This window comes from Grammomys surdaster, unplaced genomic scaffold (assembly GCF_004785775.1).
Source record: "Grammomys surdaster isolate TR1022 unplaced genomic scaffold, NIH_TR_1.0 125976, whole genome shotgun sequence".
NCBI lineage: Eukaryota > Metazoa > Chordata > Mammalia > Rodentia > Muridae > Grammomys > Grammomys surdaster.
Window position 1 is genome coordinate 2,455,650 of NW_021620792.1, and position 18,357 is coordinate 2,474,006.

Genomic DNA, 18,357 nt, shown 5'->3' on the forward strand with positions numbered 1-18,357 from the left:
GAGGGGAGGGGAGAGGAGGGGAGGGGAGAGGAGGAGAGGAGGGGAGAGAAGTAGAGGCAGAGAGCATGTGGAGAGAGGGGTGAAGGGAAGGGGGAAGGGGTGAGGGGACAAAGGGGGAGCAAGAAGGCAAGAGATCAAGAGAGAGAGAGAGAGAGGAGGGGCAAGCAGGCTCTTTTTATAGTGGCCAGGCCTACCTGGCTGTTGCCAGGTAACTGTGGGGGTGGAGTTGAGACAGATGTTAGCACTGACCACAAACCCTGTCTGACTGTCCCCACTGTATTGCCACACAGGTTGCAAAGACCTTGTCATCTGTCTTGCCTGCTAGAATATCCAGGGCTGCCCCCCTCACAACAGCATCAGCCCTGAGGGGCAGGGTAGAAAGTGTCATGAAATAAGGTCCCTAGGCAGTAATAATGTCCCAGCTAACCACAGGAAGACTCCCTAGGGCCTGGTGCCTGTTTGTTTTAATGGAGTGCATATTGATTTTCTGTGGTTTTTCTCTGTGCTGGGAGCAAGCCCTGTATCCTATCCCCTTGCTCCTGCTTGCTAGACTCCTTCCTGCTTAGTGCCTCAGTTTCCCCCGTTTGCAGAATGAGGTGCTGTTGGGAGATGAACCCTAAGTATTGTGGGCAGTCAGCTTTGTGGTAAGGTGAGGAGCCGTGTCCCCTGGGATGGGACAGAAGGGACACAAGGGAACTGTTCCCTCGAACCCCACCTGCTGCTCAGGTCCCCAGCCAAAGGGGGCTCAGGGGCAGAATGAGTAAGAATTCTGGAATGCTTCTTGTAAGCAGCCAGTAGGTTCGGGAGCCTGTGGGAACCCTGGCTCCTCATACAGCCTCAGTGGTCTTATATGTAAAATGGGGGTGTCAACAATTACCCCAGGGAACTTCTAGGGGGACAAAATAAAAGAAGGCACGACAGCCGCTTAGCACGTGACTTAGCATACAGAAGCGATTGTTCCGTGTTGGCTGCTAACCTACACAAGACCCCACTTCCAGCGTCCCTACAAGGTGAACTCCTAATCATCCCACAGAGCTCCTCGAACGTCCAGCCCCTCCAGTAAGTCCTTCTTAGCTCTGTTGGAAAAGCTGCCATGTTTGGCCCTTGCACTGTCCTGGAATCATTTCATTCATTCAATCTGCTTTTGTCTCCTGAATTGGCTGATAACTTCTAGGGGTGACAAAAGGCCACATCAGGGCTACAGTGTTTCCAAAATCTTCCCGGGAGGACAGCACGCGCAGCTGAACCCCAGGCTTGTGGAGCTGAGGGGGAGGGGAGGGGCGTGGCCTGGCAGACAAGTGGGGAGGTGGACCTAGGGCATTGGGAGAAGGTTCTGGAGATTGCCTTGGCCACTCTGCCGCAAAGGATTCTGGGAGCTGGCTAGCCCGCATCTCCTCCCCAGGGCTCTGTTTACCAGGCATGGATTTTCTTGCCTGTTTAGTGGTAGTTATTAAAGGCAGTGTCCCTGGAGCCCTTTTGAGAACGGATCGGAGCCTGGAGAACTGGAGTAATTAGGGCGGCTACGCCCGCCCTGCTAGACCCTGCACTGCTGAACCTGCTGCCGCCTGTCCGTCGGCCCCTCCAGCCCAGGGTGGCCATGAACCAGGGGTGTGTAGGGAAGGGAGGCAGCTGGTTCCCACCGTCTGCTTGGATTTGGATCTTGAGATTTCCTAGGCAGCCGTGCCAGCCTCCTCCACGGTGGCCTTGGCCTAGATTTGTGGACAGAACAAGGAGCCAAAGACTGGATACCCAGGGCATGAACCTGGGAGAAGCACAGGCCCCTCCAGGCCGGGGCTGGCCACCCAGAGTGGGATTCCAAGGCTGTCAGAAGACTGTCCTGGGCCTGGGTCAGCTTTTGTGGACACTCCATCTTCCTCTGCCCCGCAAGAACGAACAATTGAAAAATAGCCTGAGCCGATGAGGGACTGGGGGCTCGTGTCTGCTGGAGGCTGCGGGACCTGAGACAGCATGGAGGTGACAGCCGGACAAAGGAGAGAGCATAGGAGACAGAGAGAGAGGCAGACAGATAGAGACAGACAGAGCGAGACAGAGAGACAAGGCAGAGAACGCAAGAGAGATGGAGACAAAGAGGCAGAGACACACATTCACTCATAGACTGTCAGAGGCAGCAAGACGCCTATCCCTCTGGGAGCCAGAGGGCAGGTACTGTGTGCTGGACCACAGAGGGACTGGAAGCCTAGAAGTAGGCTAGCAGAGTCAGGGAGGGCTGGAGGCTGGGGCTGAGACAGTGAGAGAAGGGAGGTGGGGGTGGGGGACACAGCACTACCAGAAAGCATCAGTTTCTATGACTGTATACCCTACTTTGCTGAACACCTACTATGTGCGCCCCCTTGCAGGCTCATTGCTGTCCTCTCCCTCCATCTCTTCCCTCTCAGGCCACACAGACTGGTCCCTTTTAATATTTGAGGAGGCATGGCTAGAGAAGGGCAGTAAGGAAAGGTGAGAGTTGAGGGCTGAGCAAAGGAGAGGAAGTGGGGAGTCGGAGGATTGCTTGCTACCTGAGCTCACGGGGAGCTCACTACTTCGGTTTTCTTTCTTACCTGGACACCCCCCCCCCACTCACCTAGAGGCACAGCATGTATGGGGGGGGGTCTCACCTCCAGCTCTTCAGAACACGGATCCAGCTTTATGGATGGGAGTAACGCTTGCTTGCCCCTCTAGCACTAAACAGTCCCCAGTAGAGGCCCCACCCTTTGGAGGTGGCTTTCTCGAGGGATATGACCTCAGTCAGGGGTACCCCAGACGTGGTGGGAAGGAGGGCCTGTGGGAGTCAGTCATGGACATCCTGTCAAGTTGGAGGCCTCAGACCGGGGGCTAGGCGGTGAGCAAGTTGAGCAAGTTTGAGCATCTCTGGATGCCAGGCTCAGGGAGGGATGTTGTGGTATCTTCAACCGTCCCAGAAAACAATAAGGCAGTTAGCTTATTCCCTGTCCGGAACTCACTTGCACCTCCACCTCATCCTCAACCACACTGTGAAATGGAGCTGGCCACCCCCAGATTCAGCCCAGGTCCCCAGATATAGCTAAGGATACCCAGGTGCAGGGCAGTTCGGGGACACACAGGGTCATCCGCAGTTCCCTGGTCCATTAGACTCCAGACTGTCTGTGGCTGCTTCTTTAACTGTCTATTCACAAGCCCCTATCACCATGGGGGGAAACTGAGGCACCCCAGGAAGACACAGAAGTCTGGCCCCAGCACTGGCTGACTGGGGGAGAAACAGCTGGCTCTGGGTCAAGAACCTCCTGCTCTGGCCGCGATCAATGAACCTGCAGATTCTATTTCTCTGTAATTGTTCCCGTGGGACTCTCAGGCTTGGCGCCGGCCCGATAGTGGTTTGGGCACGGGGCTGTCCAAGCTCCCTAGGGGTGGGCAGTGGGGTGGGGAGGACTTGGCCCCAGGGTTCCCTTCCTCCACTCCGTTTGGCTACTGATGCCCTAAGGATTCTGCTGCTGCTGCTGATGTGTGTGTGTGTGTGTGTGTGTGTGTGTGTGTCCTTGTGTACCTCATAGCTCTGGGGCCTCCCTGACACTGATCCCCAGGCCCCGAGATTCAGAAGGCCTGGCTCAGCAGCAGCTGAGAGTGGAAAGGGGAAGGGGAAGAGACAGAGGGACCCTGAATCCTTCTCCCGTGGATCCCCCAAGCTGTTCCTTCAGGCCTGTAAAATAGACACAATACTGAACAACAGTATTCTTGGGATGCTGCCTTCTGCCAAACCCTGATTGTCTAAAATGTTCCTCCACCCTTCCACATTTCTTCCCTGCTGTGTTTAACTTTCTCGGCTTAACTCTGGAACCCTCTCCACCATCTCAAAGGAGAGCGGAGGACTCTCTCGACTCTCCCACAGGCTTCCTTAACACCTTGTTCTCTGTAGTACCAGAAGCTGCATCACTAGGTGATGGGGGCTGTCGGTGTCCCCTTCAGTCTGGCCACACCCCTTACCCAGAAGGTTGGGGCAGGTTTTCTCAGCCTCTTTTGCATCCTGGCATCATCAGGAGCACAAGGTCAGCGCTGTGGAAATGATGGTTGTATAAGAGTGAATGAATGATGCAGTGGATGATGCAGTGAATGAATGATGCAGAGAACGAATGATGCAGAGAACGAATGATGCAGTGAACGAATGATGCAGAGAACGAATGATGCAGTGAATGAATGATGTAAATGAATGATGCAGTGAATGAATGATGCAGTGAATGAATGATGCAGTGAATGAATGATGCAGTGGATGAATGATGCAGTGAACGAATGATGCAAACAAATGATGCAGTGAATGAATGATGCAGTGAACGAATGATGTAGTAAATGAATGATGCAGAGAACGAATGATGCAGTGAACGAATGATGTAGTAAATGAATGATGCAGTGAATGAATGATGCAGTGAACGAATGATGCAGTGAACAAATGATGCAGTGAACGAATGATGCAGTGAACGAATGATGCAGTGAATGAATGATGCAGTGAATGAATGATGCAGTGAACGAATGATGCAGTGAACGAATGATGCAGTGAACGAATGATGCAGAGAATGAATGACGCAAGGAAAGAATGATGCAATGAATGAATGATGCCATGAACAAATGATGCAGTGAATGAATGATGTAATACATGGATGTGGATGACACTAAGTGGGCCATTCCCACAGCCAGAATGGAGGCTCTCACTGGTGAATGTGGGCTTTCTCTGCTCATGACTGCTTATGACGAGAAAAAACCTCATGAGTAAAATTTAAAAACTGGGAGTGTAGGCAGGCATAGCAGCGCACACCTTTGGTCCCAGAACTTTGGAGGCAGAGGCAGTGAGTTAAAGGCCAACCTGGTCTACAGAGTGAGTTCTAGGACAACCAGGGCTACATAGATCCTGTCTCAAAAAAAAAAAATGGGGAGGGGATGAAGGACACGTTAGCCTGGCTTTCCAGATCCTCGAATATCCAGAGTCCATGGTTACAAGGTTTGGTTTCCTTAGCAACAGGTCATCAGAGCTGGGTCAGGGCCACCCTATGCGTGACTTCAAGTATTTTTCATTGTGCTTTTTGTTTGTTTTGAGACTGGATTTCACTTTGTAGCCTAGGCTGGCATCAAACTGATAATCCTGCCGTAGCCTCCAGAGTGCGGGGATCGCAGATGTAATACTGGGTCAGTGTCTTCAAAGATCTCTTAAACGTCTACCATGGGGTGGAGCGGAAGAGACCCTTAGACCTGTGGGTTTCCGGCCTTCGCCTGCACTGTTATCCAGTTAGGCAACTGAATTTGCCGTCTCTGCACGGATGGGGAAACTGAGTCCCGGATAGAGAAACTTGTCTGAGGTCACCTCGCTAGCTAGTCAGCGTTTGAACTCAGGCTGTCTGTCCCTCAGGACTTAGCTACTCACACCTCAACAGGAATGATCCTCCATCCCTCTGCCTCCGTGTGCCCTGCAATCCTTGGTGGGCTCAATGGAGCCCAAGAGAGATGTATGGAGACTCACAGGGGCCGTGACACTGTCACTGTGGAAGAATTGGGTTGCAGGTATGGGCAGGCTGTCTTGGCAGCCACCTCCGATGGCTGGGTCCTTTGTTCTACAGCTCAGGGTGCCGGACTATGGGGCTGCCTGCCAGGCTCCTTCATGCACCCCAGTCACTGCTGTCTGGGCAGGTGGAGGTGGCAGCCTGGACCAGGTCCAGAGAGAATGTGGGAGGGGCCCAAAGAGACTGCCATGGAGACAGGGCAAGGGCAAAGCCACACAGGATCTGGAGGAGACGCAGCCCCAGTTTGGCAGCTGTGCAAGTCCAAGGTCAGTGACAACCCCGTGTCCTGGACCTCTGTGGGTATCTCCTCATCCCACCAGGACTGAATACCACAGGCAGGCTTTCTGTGTCCGTCCTGTTGACTGTGACATTTCTAACAGTTGCACACAGTAGGTGCTCATTAAATTCACAGGGTTCACGTTGCCCAGGCTGGCCTCAAACTCTCTATGTAGCAGAGGGTAATCTTGAATTTCTAACCCTTCTGCCTTTCCAGTGCTGTGATTATAGCTGTACTCCACCACCTCTGGTTTATGCAGAGCTGGGGCTCGAACCCAGGGCCTCATGCACACCAGGGAACGTTACTAACTGGGCAGCATCCCCAGCCCCTGTAAAATGACTTGAGGCTAGACAGCCTGGCCAAAGCTGCTGCTGCTGGGTCCATATTGCAATAAAACGGAGGCTTGGGGACCCTGTGGGCCTTCCTTGTCCAAAGTCACAGTTTCTCACTGTGCCCAGTGAACTCTTGGGCCAGACAGGGGGGCCTTGTCCTCAGCCACAGGATTCCAAGGTGGTCTATGTTGGGTCTGGACCCCATGTCTTTGGCTGCTGTCCTAAGCTGAGTGGGCTCATGGCAAGACTGTGCTGAGGACTGGCCAGGGCTGGGTGTGACTCTGTTGTGTCTGTGGCTAGGTAGGAGGCAGGAGGATCAGAAGAAAATGGGGAAGACCCTGGGATCCCTGCATGAAGATGAATCTTGAGCACGCTACTGCCCCCAAACTCCCACTTCCCACCGTGACTCCTCCTCCTCCCCTCCTCTCTTCCACCTCCATCAGAGTCCTCCCTCCTCTCCGTGCTCCCCACCCTCCGCCCACCAGGCCGTTTATCACCTTCTCTGCTCTCTCTCTCTCTCTCTCTCTCTCTCTCTCTCTTTCTCTCTCCCATCACAGATGTACCCCCATCCTGGCCTTCAGGACCCACACACAGCTAAGATAGACCCCATAGCTGCTGGAGAAGAGAGGAAGGAAGCGAAGGAGGAAGCGCTGTGACCCAGGACCCCTCCTCACAGACTCAGAGCCCTCATGGCCATCCAAGGTATCACACAGCAGCCAGGGGGGAGGTGTTACGCCAGTCCTTGTCACCCCCACTCCACGCCCCACTCCCCAGCCTGTGTCTCAGGTTATGTCCTGGACAGATTCTCTGACCTCTCAGCTTCACGGTGTGGCTAAGGGGAGCCCTACTCACTGTAGAGAAGCCTGCCCTCCCTGCCTCACCTATGCCAGCCTCCCGGAGCCTGAGGTTAACGATGCTGGTACTGCATACTGGCTCTGAGTCCCTTGGGGCCAGGCTGCTAAAGGGCAGCAGCTGGCAGCCGAGTCTGCCAGGTCTTAAGGGCCCCAAGGGACCACTGTTTCCGCCCCCTGCTTGTCACGGCCTTCCTCTGTCCCCAGGCCTGAGTGTGCCTCCTGAGCTGACTGCTGTTCCCTGGACCCTGGCACAGGTCTGCACTCCCAGAGGAGTCCGCAAGGCCGCCGGCTTGGAACGCCCTGGGCCTCAGAAGGCACTCAGATCCTTCTACGTAAGTGGCCACGAGAATGACGCACGAGACTGTTCTCCAGGCTTCTCGTGAGACCGTCCTGGGGAAGGACTACTCCCATTTTTACACTGCAGTAAATGGAGGCCCAGAGAGGTTAAGTGGCTTGCCCACAATCACACAGCCAGCAGGCAGGCTTTTATACACCTTTCTGTTGGCCTCAGTGTCAGAACTGGGCTCAGAAGTCATTTCCACGATGTGCTGGCTTTTATCCCTCCTCAGCGCTGACATGGATAGGGTACTGATTGTTAAAAATCTGAGATCGATTGATTTTGTCTTTTTCTCTGAGACCCCTCCTCCCCCAACACCCAGCCTAGTACCAGGCCCCAGACAACAACAATGGCCTTCCAATAGAATATTGACGGAGTTGGGGCCTCAAGAGTCGTGGGCCCGACCAACAGTAGACCCCAAAGAACAGAAGTACAGGGGAGATATCGAGGGCTGTGACAGGGACATGACTTAGCCGTGGATGGCTTAGCTGGACCTGATGGAACCCTCCTTCCAGACCCTCTTGCTCCTGGCATCAAGCCCAGCCCTAGACCTGCTAGGAAACAGCCTCAGAGGTGCGGTAGTCATGGACCCAGGCCCTAGAGGCTCTAGGGTAACTTGGGATGTCCCTGCCTTAGTTCAAACATAACAACAAGCCCGAGAGAGCTCTCAGGGGACAGGGTAGAAGGGACACCACCTCATCTCTGTCCTTGAGACCTGACTTAGAATGCCTAGTTTTGGTTTGGGAAAGAAAAGCTGTGTGACCTTGGGTAAGCCACTCACCCTCTCTGGGCTTTGCCGTCCCATCTGGACTGTAAATGTTGGAAGTGCTTTCTGTGGCAACAGCTGCCCTTCCTCTCTGGGTGACCTCATTCCTCCCTCTCCGTCTAAGTGTCTCAGGCAGGACCTACCCTGAAGGGCTGGATGAGGGATGAGGGAGTCCTGGCTGCCCAGAGAAGGGGTGTAGGTCCCCGGTGCCTGTTTTCAGTCTAGCATCCTCTGACATGGCGTTTGTCTTAGCTGTCTCTTATGGATGAAGACAGAGACACCTGTCACACGAGAACCCTCTATCCCCGCCCCCAGCCGCTGGCCACAGAGACCATGGCGCCTGCTATCCGCAGGGACTAGATCACCTGTTTCTAGCTGTGTAGAGAAGGTCTTGAGGGAGGCCCTGGGGCTGCTAAGCTGTGTGATCCCGGGCAAGTGACTCACCTTCTCTGGGCCTCAGTCTTCCTATCTGGAGTCTAAATCTTGTAGGCCTCAGAGAAGTTGTTGGGGAGAGATAAAGCTTTTCCTAGCCCCTCGTCCCGACATCCTGGTGGCTCCGTGGCCTCTGTGAGCTCATTTGACCCGACCCCTCAGGTCCTATCAATCTGCGAGCACCTGAGGTGGTGTGGAGCCTCAGGCAAAGTGTCTTTGGAAGCCCAACCAGGAGGCCTGCCGTTCCATCAGGAGAATGAGAAGGAGGGTGGCAAGTTCAAGGCCAGCTGGATAGAGCCTGACTCAAAATGAACACTAAAGAGGGCTGGTGATGTATCTCGGTGGGAAAGCACTTGCTCAGCGTGCGTGAGGTCGGGTGTGTGTGTGTGTGTTCAAAGTTCAAATCCCAGCACAGAAAAGAAAAGCATCCTCACCCACACGGAAGCCCAAGGGAATCCTAGCAAGCAACAGACAATGGGGTGTAGCCGTTAGGGATCTAATATCCCGAGGTCAGGGGATATAGCCTTTGCCTCCACGTGGGGGGCTGTGGGAGCCACCCCCTGGGGTGTGTGTGGGGAGCAGTGGAAACATCTGGGGCAGCTGAGTAAACAATCATGTATTCCCTCCCTCGCCCCCACGTGACAGGTCTGTCCTCTCCTCTGTCCCCAAGCCTGACACCTGGCCCCCTTTCCCTTCCCCTCCCTTCGGTTGGCTGGCCGCCTTGCAGGCAGACAGACAGGACATTTGTGTGCTGATGAGCGAGCAAGCTGTGGCTGCGCGCGTGTGTTTGCACTGAACGCCGCGAGCTCCGTCTGGCACATCCTGAGGCGTGCCTACATCACGCTGGGTGTTCTGGGGTGTCGGCCCCGGTCACACCCCACTGGCAAGTTTAGAAGACTGCTCTCTGGCAGGGGATGGGGGTGGGTGAACTGCAGGGGGGGAGGGGTCGACGCCCCTCCCCTCTGCCCGCCGAAGAATGGAGAGTGGTTTTTTACATTTTCCAACAGTTGTTAAAAAAAAATCTAATAACTTAGGAGCCATGAAAATGGCACAAAATTCAAATATCAGCGGCCACCACAGTGTTTATCGGAAGCCAGTCACGCTTGCTCATTTGCATATATGTTCCAGGCAGTGCGCATGCTCCAGTGGCAGGGTTCTGGTCCGCAAAAGGCCCCAAGAAGCTGAAAAGCCCACCAGCTCCTGCATCAGGGCAAAACCAGGTTCACATCTCCCCACCTGAGGGCAGGTCAGCTTCCAGAAGCTTCCAGGGACTTTGATACTAAGCAATTCTAGATGGGAACCCTGTGTGTTTTGGTGCATGTACGCGAGTTTTGGGTTTTATGGTTTTACCATTGGCCGTTTTTATTTTTGTTTTGTTTTTGTTTTTTTGTTTTGTTTTTTGTTTTTTTTTTGGTTTTTGAGTCAAGGCCTCGTACATCTCGGGTTAGTAGTAAACTCACTATGTAGCTGAGGGTGACCTTGAACTTCTCATCCCCTCCTGCCTGCATCTCTGCGTGCTGGAGTGTCGGGTGTGCACCGACGTGTTGCCTATGCCCCCTCTATCAACTGAGCAAAATCCCTAGCCCCTGGCATTAGTATGGACCAACCCATCTCTCATCCACAGTGTCCCCAGCTGCAGGTTCACTGTGGGGTAGGAGTTGGTCCGTGAGGTGAGACAGTCTCCATTCCCTCTGCTGACGTGATGTAGAAACTGAGACCCGGGGAGGAGAGAAGTTCTCAGGCCTGGTCCCCCAGCTGTTGGGAGCTAGTGGGAAGCCTGTAGGCATCTCGTTTCTTCCCTGGAACTGGGGCAGGGAGGGCCAGAGGCCTTTCCTAACCAGCTAAGCCCAGTCTGTCTCTCTGCAGGGAGGCAACCGGTCCTGAGCTTCCCAGGATCCTAGGTCGCCCCTCACATCTCTACAGGCTTCTAGACCCTGTACCCTGCTGGGGGATCTTGGCAGGCGCTCAGAGGCCCAGTCTCTTTTCCAGCTCACAGGTGAGGCGTGGCTTGAAGAAGCATTGGAGAAAGGTTGGAGGTGAAGGCTCAGGCCTGGGCTGGAAGATGAAGGCCTGGGACTCTGGGGACTTGGGGGCTGAAATGGGGGTGCTGAGACTCGAAGGAGACCCAAGGGGAGGACCACCTGCAAAGATACAAAATTGGGGCCCTTGGGAGGGGCTGTTTCTGCTTCTAAGGACCTCACCGTCCAAGTTAAGTCCCAGAAAATCTCTATAGCCAACACTCTGAAGTTAAACCAAGAAAGCTAAACCAAGGTGCAGGGGAGGGGACCACACCCACCTTCTCCTCTCAGACCCCACCCACCCTCCTTTTCTCTATGAGAATGAGTCTAAAGGGTTGCAGGACTTGCAGGCCTACATCGGCACCTCTGGAGCCAGCTTCCCTGCCTCCCAAACACAATAGACTTGAACACCTGCAGTTCCTTCTCACCCCAGGACCTTTGCACTGGCTGATCCCTTTTTTTTCTGGGAACACCGTATTCTGATCTATCTTCCTAAGCATCCATCTCCATCCCATAGGCCCTTGCCTCCTGCTAGCTCCTCGACCACATAGGGACAATCCCTAGTGGCCAGTCCCTGCCAAGAAGGGTCTCATTCCCTGCTGCACTCCAGCACACACAGTAGGAGGTCAGTCAATGTCCTTATGACAGGCCTGGCCACAGCTGAAGCCTGAAGCTACGGAAACAGATACACTGAAATGTCACACTGACGGGCCACTGGAGATGTGTCATCCCCACCCTCCCGGCCCTTGCGTGTCTAGACTCTTGTAACCCTGGAAGCTCTGGGTCCACACTGAAGCCCTGCTTGTGGCTCTTGAGAGATCAAAGCGTGGCTACATGCAGACGTATTTTTTTTTAACTAACTCGAGTTGAAATAGCTACAGGTGGTTAGTGGCCTCCAGGCTGGCCAGGAAGCTACAGGGAGGATGAAGATCCTATTGTCCCCAAAGCTAGCTGCCTGTAGAGGTCACTCAGGAAACCTAGAGGCCTCCTCAGTCCCCATCAGTGCCCCTTGAGGTCAAACACACCAAGAGCTCCTTGGTTCCCAAGAGGCAGGGCCTCACTGCACACTGCGCGTCCTGTGTGTCTCAGAGGCCGCCCAGTGATGTGGCAGAAACTCTCCACGGAGGTGACAAATCCCCCGGAAGAGGAGAGAGGGCCTGAGAGTGGGGACATCTTTAGCGTCAAGGTTACAGATGTACTACAGACACACCAGGACCACCATCAACAGCTATCACTCACACCAGGGGGCCACCAAGATGGCCAGCAACACCCCCCCACCCCGTCCCCAGTCAGAGGCCACTCCCAACATCACACCTAGTGGCACCTTCAATTTCAGACCATCAAGGATCTCCACAGTCCACGACACTTCAGCCTCTCATTGTTCCTAGGCCACTACCCCTCTCTCTTCCAGCATAGTCCCACCCCCACCTCAGACATCAACCAGCACTTCTGAGGCATTGTCAGCACCATCACCCCCCACCACCACCACCACCTTCACTTGCAGCCAGCTTGTCACCACAGCTCTAGACTCCCAGCTGTCTGGATTTTGATCCCAGTTCGGAGTGCAAATCACTCAGCTTGCTAAGGAGACTCAGTTTCTTTTGCCTGTAAAATGGCCCACTGGGAATCAACACAAATAAGACTTTCTGCCTGTGATTGATTGGCAGAGAGAAACCAAACAGCCCCATGGGTTTGGTAAGATGGTGTGTTAAAAGCACTGAGGGACTCAGGGCTGGGGGAAAAGGGGATCCACTTTTAAAGAAATCTTTACATAGCTTGGAGAGACAGCAATCTACCCACTTGCAGGTGAAGAAACTGAGGCTCAGAGCCTTGTGATTTGCTTATCTATTCCCCACCCACCCACCAATATAAGACATAGGACTGGAACCAACATGTTAACCTGGACCAGGTCACACTGTCTCTTTTCCCAGGAGAGGAAAGGACCCCCAGAGGCACAGATAACCCTTTCAGGGATTCTGGGAGGGGGGAATTGTTGCATCCCCGCTGTGAGGGCTGCTGGCCTGGCCTGTGGGAGGCTACTCACCTGTGTCTTGCCGGAATTGATGCATGGACTGTAGGTCGATGATGTAGGGCACCAGCTGGGCGTCCACCTGGCCAAGGACTACAGAGCCCCGGGCATCCTCCTTAAGAACATTCTCGATGTGGTGGCACACGGTGGCCGTGTAGGGTCGCCAGCGGCTGTGTTCATTGAGCCACTCCCACACCACCACCCGGGCCACGTTCTGCGGCGGGAAGCCCAGCCCGTTCACTGGCACCATCACACCTTGGCCTGGCCGTGACATGGCCTCTGCCGCCTGCGGGGCCAGGTCCCCACTGTTGCTGGCCCAGCTCCTCCTGGGCCTGGGAGCACCGGGGAAGCTTCGTCCTCCCTCTCCAGGGCGGGCGGCGAGGAGTGTGGCCTCTTTTCCAGCTGGGCTCCTCTCCAAGGCCTAGAGGCCTGGGTTAGGGGGATGGGTGGCCATCCAGACGCTGCGAGGACCCCTTCCCGCAGAGCGCAGCTGTTGCACACGGCGGTGCGCGGAAGGCAATGTCTGTCCTAGGTGGGGGACATGATCTCAGTTCCTTAGTCCCCTCGGTGCAGGTGCAGGAGTGAGGAGGCGCTTGCCCCTCTAGGTCCGGCCTGTCCCTGCTTCTCTCTCGTTCCTTCTGTCCGCCACGCAGGGCCTTGTCACCCAGGAGGCCCTGGCCCCAGCCTGCTGCTCCTTGCGCGCTCAGCTCCGCTTTCCAAATCCCGTGCCTCGCTTCGGGGTGACTCGGGTCCGCCCCTCCCGACGGGGCTCCCTGCACCCCTGTCCCTTCTCCTGGCCGGCCTGAGTGGTCGCAGATTGCCCAGGGAAGGGGGCGTAGTGTGGGGATCGCGGCTACCGAGCTGCAGCTGGGGGACCCCGGAGGGGCGGGGGCCGTGGGCACGCCCCACCCCACTGGTGTTCGCGACCTGCAGGGGCGACAAGAAGGGGAGAGGGCCCTTTAAGAAGAGAGCAGCCCCCTCCCCCTCCCAGGAGCCGCGGCAGAGAACAATGGGGCGCCGGTGGGGGGGAGGCAGGGAGGCTCGAGGGTCCGTGCCCTGCAGTCCCTGGGGTGCCCGGAGAAGAGCGGACACCGTACCCCAGACTGTCACCCGCAGTGGCCCGTGCTCTCGGCTGGAGCGCGTCCCCCGCCCCGGGCCGCGCGCTACCGGGGGCTGCGGTGTGGGATGCAGGGACGCGGGATGTGGGGATGCAGGATTCGGGGATGCGGAATGGAGGATGTGAGATGCAGGGATTCGAGTTCAAGATGCGGGATGTGGAGATGGATGGAGGGTGCCGGGTGCAGCTGGGACCTAGGTTTCCTCAGGGGTAGCGTCCCCAGGGGCAAAAGAGCTGCAGGTCGTTATGTCCCCGCCCGGTGGCATCTGCCCGTGGGCCCGCTGGAGCCAGGGATTTGGGGTCCCTACGCTGAGCACTCACCGTGATCTCCCCGCGCTGGCTCTTTCCCCGCTGGTTCCCAGGAGGGAGGGAGGGAGGGAGGGAAGGAGGGAGGGAGGGCACCGCTTTGCCCCAGCCCGGACCTCGCCCGCCGCCGGACAGACAGACAGACAGGAGGACGCAGTAATCCTGGCGCGCGGACGCGTCGGACGCGTCGCTGGGATCCCGCGGGTGGAGGCGGCCTCGGGGCGGGGCGGGTAGAGGAAGGGGAGGAGACCGATCCGCCCAGCCTCCGTGACACGCGAGTCACCGAGTCCCCGGCTGGGCCCACGAGGCATCGGAGCCAGTCAGGGAGACACTAACCCGATCTATGTTTAGGGGTTCTGGTTCCAATCTATCATCTTTGTATTTAGTGGCTATGCTAGGGCCTGGTACACAACAGGCGCTCAATAAATGCTTGAATGGATGAATCTGACTTAGAGACAGTCTTAAGGACTGCTCATAAGGCCTTCTGGGATGGCTACCCATCTCCTCACCGGAGTGAAAGGGGTCCAGAAGGCCCATTTCAGAGCCAAAAGGAGCTGGGAGGGCTCAGAAGGCCGACGGAAGCTCATAGAAGATGAGAACCAAGCCCTGCGAGGCTGGAGAGACAGCTCAGCCCTTAAGAGCACTGGCTGCTCTTCCAGAGGCCCAGGGGTTAATTCTCAGCACCCACGTGGCAGCTCATCCAGTTCCAGAGGATCGATTACCCTCATATAGAAACAAAACATTCAAAACACCAACCCACATAAAAATGCTAAAATAAAGAAAGCATTGAAAAAACAAAGAAAGAAAAGGATCAAGTCCAGCATCCCAGGAGCCTGGACAGCCACCTGACCTGTGTCCAGCTCTAGTTTGGCTGCAGGAACTGGTTAGTTAAACCATAACACTTTCCCTATAGTCACCGGGCCAGAGGGATGGCATTGGATGGCATTTATCTGTCACTGGGGGGTGGGGATGGGGGGAAGGGACTAGGCCTGGAGGCTGGTGGGAGGGAGGTAAGATCTTATACCACAAAGGTGATTACTTGGGTCAGCAGTTCAAGCGTTCATGGACAGTATGATAGGCCTTTTGGCTTCTGGCAAGCTGTAACACGGCATGGACTGACAGAGACCCCAGGGCCTGCTGTGTTTAGATTGGGACCGTGACCCAGGTGGCTGAGCAGGGTTAAGGGATCTGTTTGGAAGCCAGACCAGAGTGGCCCTTGCTTACTCCTCTGTTGGGATCTGGAGGGGGTCAGGGGAGCACGGTCAAGGGCAGGCTACACTAGGCTCATTCCCAGAACCAAACTGGGTCAACTGGAGTCTTTACCCTGCCCAGCTTTCCCCTCCCCATCCCCCGTCCTGCTGGCCCAGCTCCTGGACTCTTCCAGCTGGAGGTCAGTGAACTGTTTGAGGGCAGCCTTCAGGTCTGCAGGATAGCCTCCCACAAGATAGGGAAAGGCTGAGATTTTTAGTCCAGGGTCTTCAAAATGACTTCTTGGGTGGTGGTGGGGGAAGGGCATAAAAACCTACACCAAGGAGGCAGACTTGTGCGTTGATTTTTTTTTTTTTTGAGAAGAAAGCCATTCACAACTACATCCAGTCACTACTTAATGACCACCTTGTGATCGGTGGGAACCTGAGGTCCTGGGGTAAGGAAGTCATCAACTCAATTTAGTAGCAAAAACAAAAGAAGTATCCAGCCAGCTCCTCCCAGCAGCCTTTCTTGATTTCATCCATCTTCCTGCGTGACACCTTGTATCACGCCATCAGCTACTTAACCACTTACATGAAAACCAGCTCCTGCTTGAAAGGTCCCTAAAGGCTTCTACCGTGGTTCACCTCTGTGGCCCCTGAGGTCACTACATGATGGATTCTGTTTATTGAGTGTCCGTTCCATTCAGCCCCTGGAGGTAGGACTGTGTCCTCATTTTACCAGCAGGTAGCAAAACCTCTGGAAGCTCAGAGAAATTATGTGATTTGTCTGACTTCCCACAAGAATTAACAGGGCTGGGAGTTGACGCCCCAAAGCCTTTGCACTTTTCACGGCAACAGGCTTCCATGATGCTTGTTCAATGACTAATGGATGCAATCCGGCTGGATCTAGCACAGGGAGGTCTTTCATGGAGGACGGCTGAGAAGAACTGCAAGCAGTTAACAGCCCAGAGGGCCCGGTTCTCAGAGTCCCATCCCTGGGAGCATGTACTGGTCACTCTGTCCCTGTCGCACAGAACAGGGTGGATGCAGGCTTCTGGGCTTTTCTCAGCCCCTCTCTGTCTATCTAGAGCTGGGGCCAGCTCTTTTCTGTCCTTGTACGATTGCAAAAACTTTAAGGAGACAACAGGAAGTAGAGTGTAGACTGCTTTTATATCTTTGGGGCCCTTGGGGGTCAGGGAGCTTCCTGAGGCTATAGGGCTGGGTGTGGTGAAGGTGGATTAGAGGGACCCCAGAAGGGTGACTCGTGAGGCCCACCCTGTGACAAGGGGCCATTGTATTGATGACCTAGTGTCTAAGCTGTGGCTGATGTGTTTTCCCATCAAGAGGCCGAAGGCGTAGGGTGACAAGATACCCTAGTATTACCCTGAAATTCATGTGCAGTGTCCATCTGAATGCTGGTCTCCCACCCTCGAGAGCACCCGATCCTCCCCTGAGTTCTCAAAGATGATAAGAGTACACTCCTTGCCCTGGAAACTGATTTGCTTTTCTGGACTCAAGAGAGTGATGGCAAGGCAGTTTGAATCGGGAGTCACTGTATTGAGAGTTTTCCCGGCCTGTTTGGGGGCCATTCACGCATCCCTTGGCTAAAAAAACATTTATACCGAGTCCAGCAAGATGGCTCCGTGGGGAAGGACACTTTCTGCTAAGACCTGAATTCAATCCCTGGGGCCATTTGGAACAGCAGGGAGGTCAGCAGGCCCGAGTGGGGGTGTGGTCTCCTGTCCTGAAGATGATGGACCAGAGGAAAAGAATGGAACAGGCTGATGAGAGGAAAGAAGAAGACAGACACTCCTGGGTCCCCAGAAGGGTCCTGACCCAGAGTCTGCTTCCTTTTCAAATTATCTGACTCAGGACCCAGTTCTGTCAAGCCAGTGCTGGGTATGGGATGCAGGCAGTAACACGATGTTCTGAGTACATTCTGTGAACCAGGGGCTCTGTAAACTCTTTCGGGGTTCCAACCTCCCAGGAGGCATTGCGGCAGACTTCGCACACCCCAGGACCTGGCCATTGGACCGTGGATCTGGGGACATAGGTATGGATGGTTTTTGATAGGTGTCTCCTCTTCTTCATGGACCCCAGTCTCTCTACTCCACAGAGGCTGGACGAGCCCTCACCACCTCTCCCTCTGGCTGTGGGTGCCCTTGACCTAGGCTCCTTTCTCCATCGCAGAAGAGAAGGACCCACGGAAAGAACCAGGCAGACAGTTAATGTGACCTATATGTGCCCGAAGTTCGGTGCCCCTGGAGCTAAAAGAGTTGGTCCATCTGTGGAACACGGAGGCTGGCCAAGGAGAGGATAGCGCCGCATCCACCTGCAGGAACCCAGGACTTTCACCGCGGAACGAGATAGGAGCGGGTGCAGAGCGCCCCCTGGTGGCTAGAGTTTACTTCCTTGCTCTCCTGCTGGCGTGGCCGCCTTTTTAGGTAATCTACTTAAAAGGATTCTTATTGTGGCGAAAACGGGAAACCTAAGATTGCCCCATCTCGGTCACATTCGAGTTTAAAATTCATCAGCACTAAGTACGTTCCTGTTATGCAAATGACCCCCAGAGGCTTTGTCCTGCAGAAGTGAAGCCTTCGCTCTCTGTTCACTGATTATTTCATTCCCACCGTGGGGCATGCAGAACAGTGTCTATAGGGTAAATAAAGTGTCTCTTTGAGACCTTGGCTTCACTTTCGTTGGCTGTGCCCACCATCACTACAGCAGTCTCTAGGGTTACCTGCCAAATGGTGAGGCTTGGCTTTGGGCCTGTGTTTCCCTCAGAGAATTCCCAGAAAGGATTAACCCAGGTAAGAGACTTCCATTCCATGTGGACCATGGTTTCTTGTGTTCTCGTGACCGGGGCAGGAACAAGGGGAAAGAAAAAGCCATCCAAGTGCTGACCCTCTCCCCTCCTGGGCTTCCCACAATTAGCTGTTACACCCTGTCCTCATGATGAATGGGAGCTTTGGAAGCCCAGAGCCGGCATCCTGTGTCCCTCCCTCAGGCTGTGTCTGTCAAGTATTTCATCCCAGAGATGACCTAATGCTAAAACCTAATGCTAGAGGCTAGGCCATGCTCCCCTGAAATTTATAAGCTGAACGTTAGCCCTCAGTATGGCTGCGTTTGGGGACACAGTTCAAACCCAGCAGATGAATTAAGAGATCTGAGTCCTGA

General features: G+C 54.9%; 1 protein-coding gene across 1 annotated transcript in view; it reads right to left on the bottom strand.

Annotated features, from left to right (window-relative positions):
- The window catches only part of Dtx1 (deltex E3 ubiquitin ligase 1), a 32,275-nt gene extending 18,085 nt beyond the window's left edge, over nucleotides 1–14,190 (bottom strand). Inside the window, exons 1-2 of the mRNA XM_028753899.1 lie at nucleotides 14,006–14,190; nucleotides 12,583–13,494 (exon numbers count right to left, since the gene is read on the bottom strand). Coding sequence (XP_028609732.1) covers nucleotides 12,583–12,841 — 259 coding nt within the window. The 5' untranslated portion in view covers nucleotides 12,842–13,494; nucleotides 14,006–14,190. The remainder of the gene's footprint in view (nucleotides 1–12,582; nucleotides 13,495–14,005) is intronic.
- Nucleotides 14,191–18,357: the final 4,167 nt, after the last annotated feature.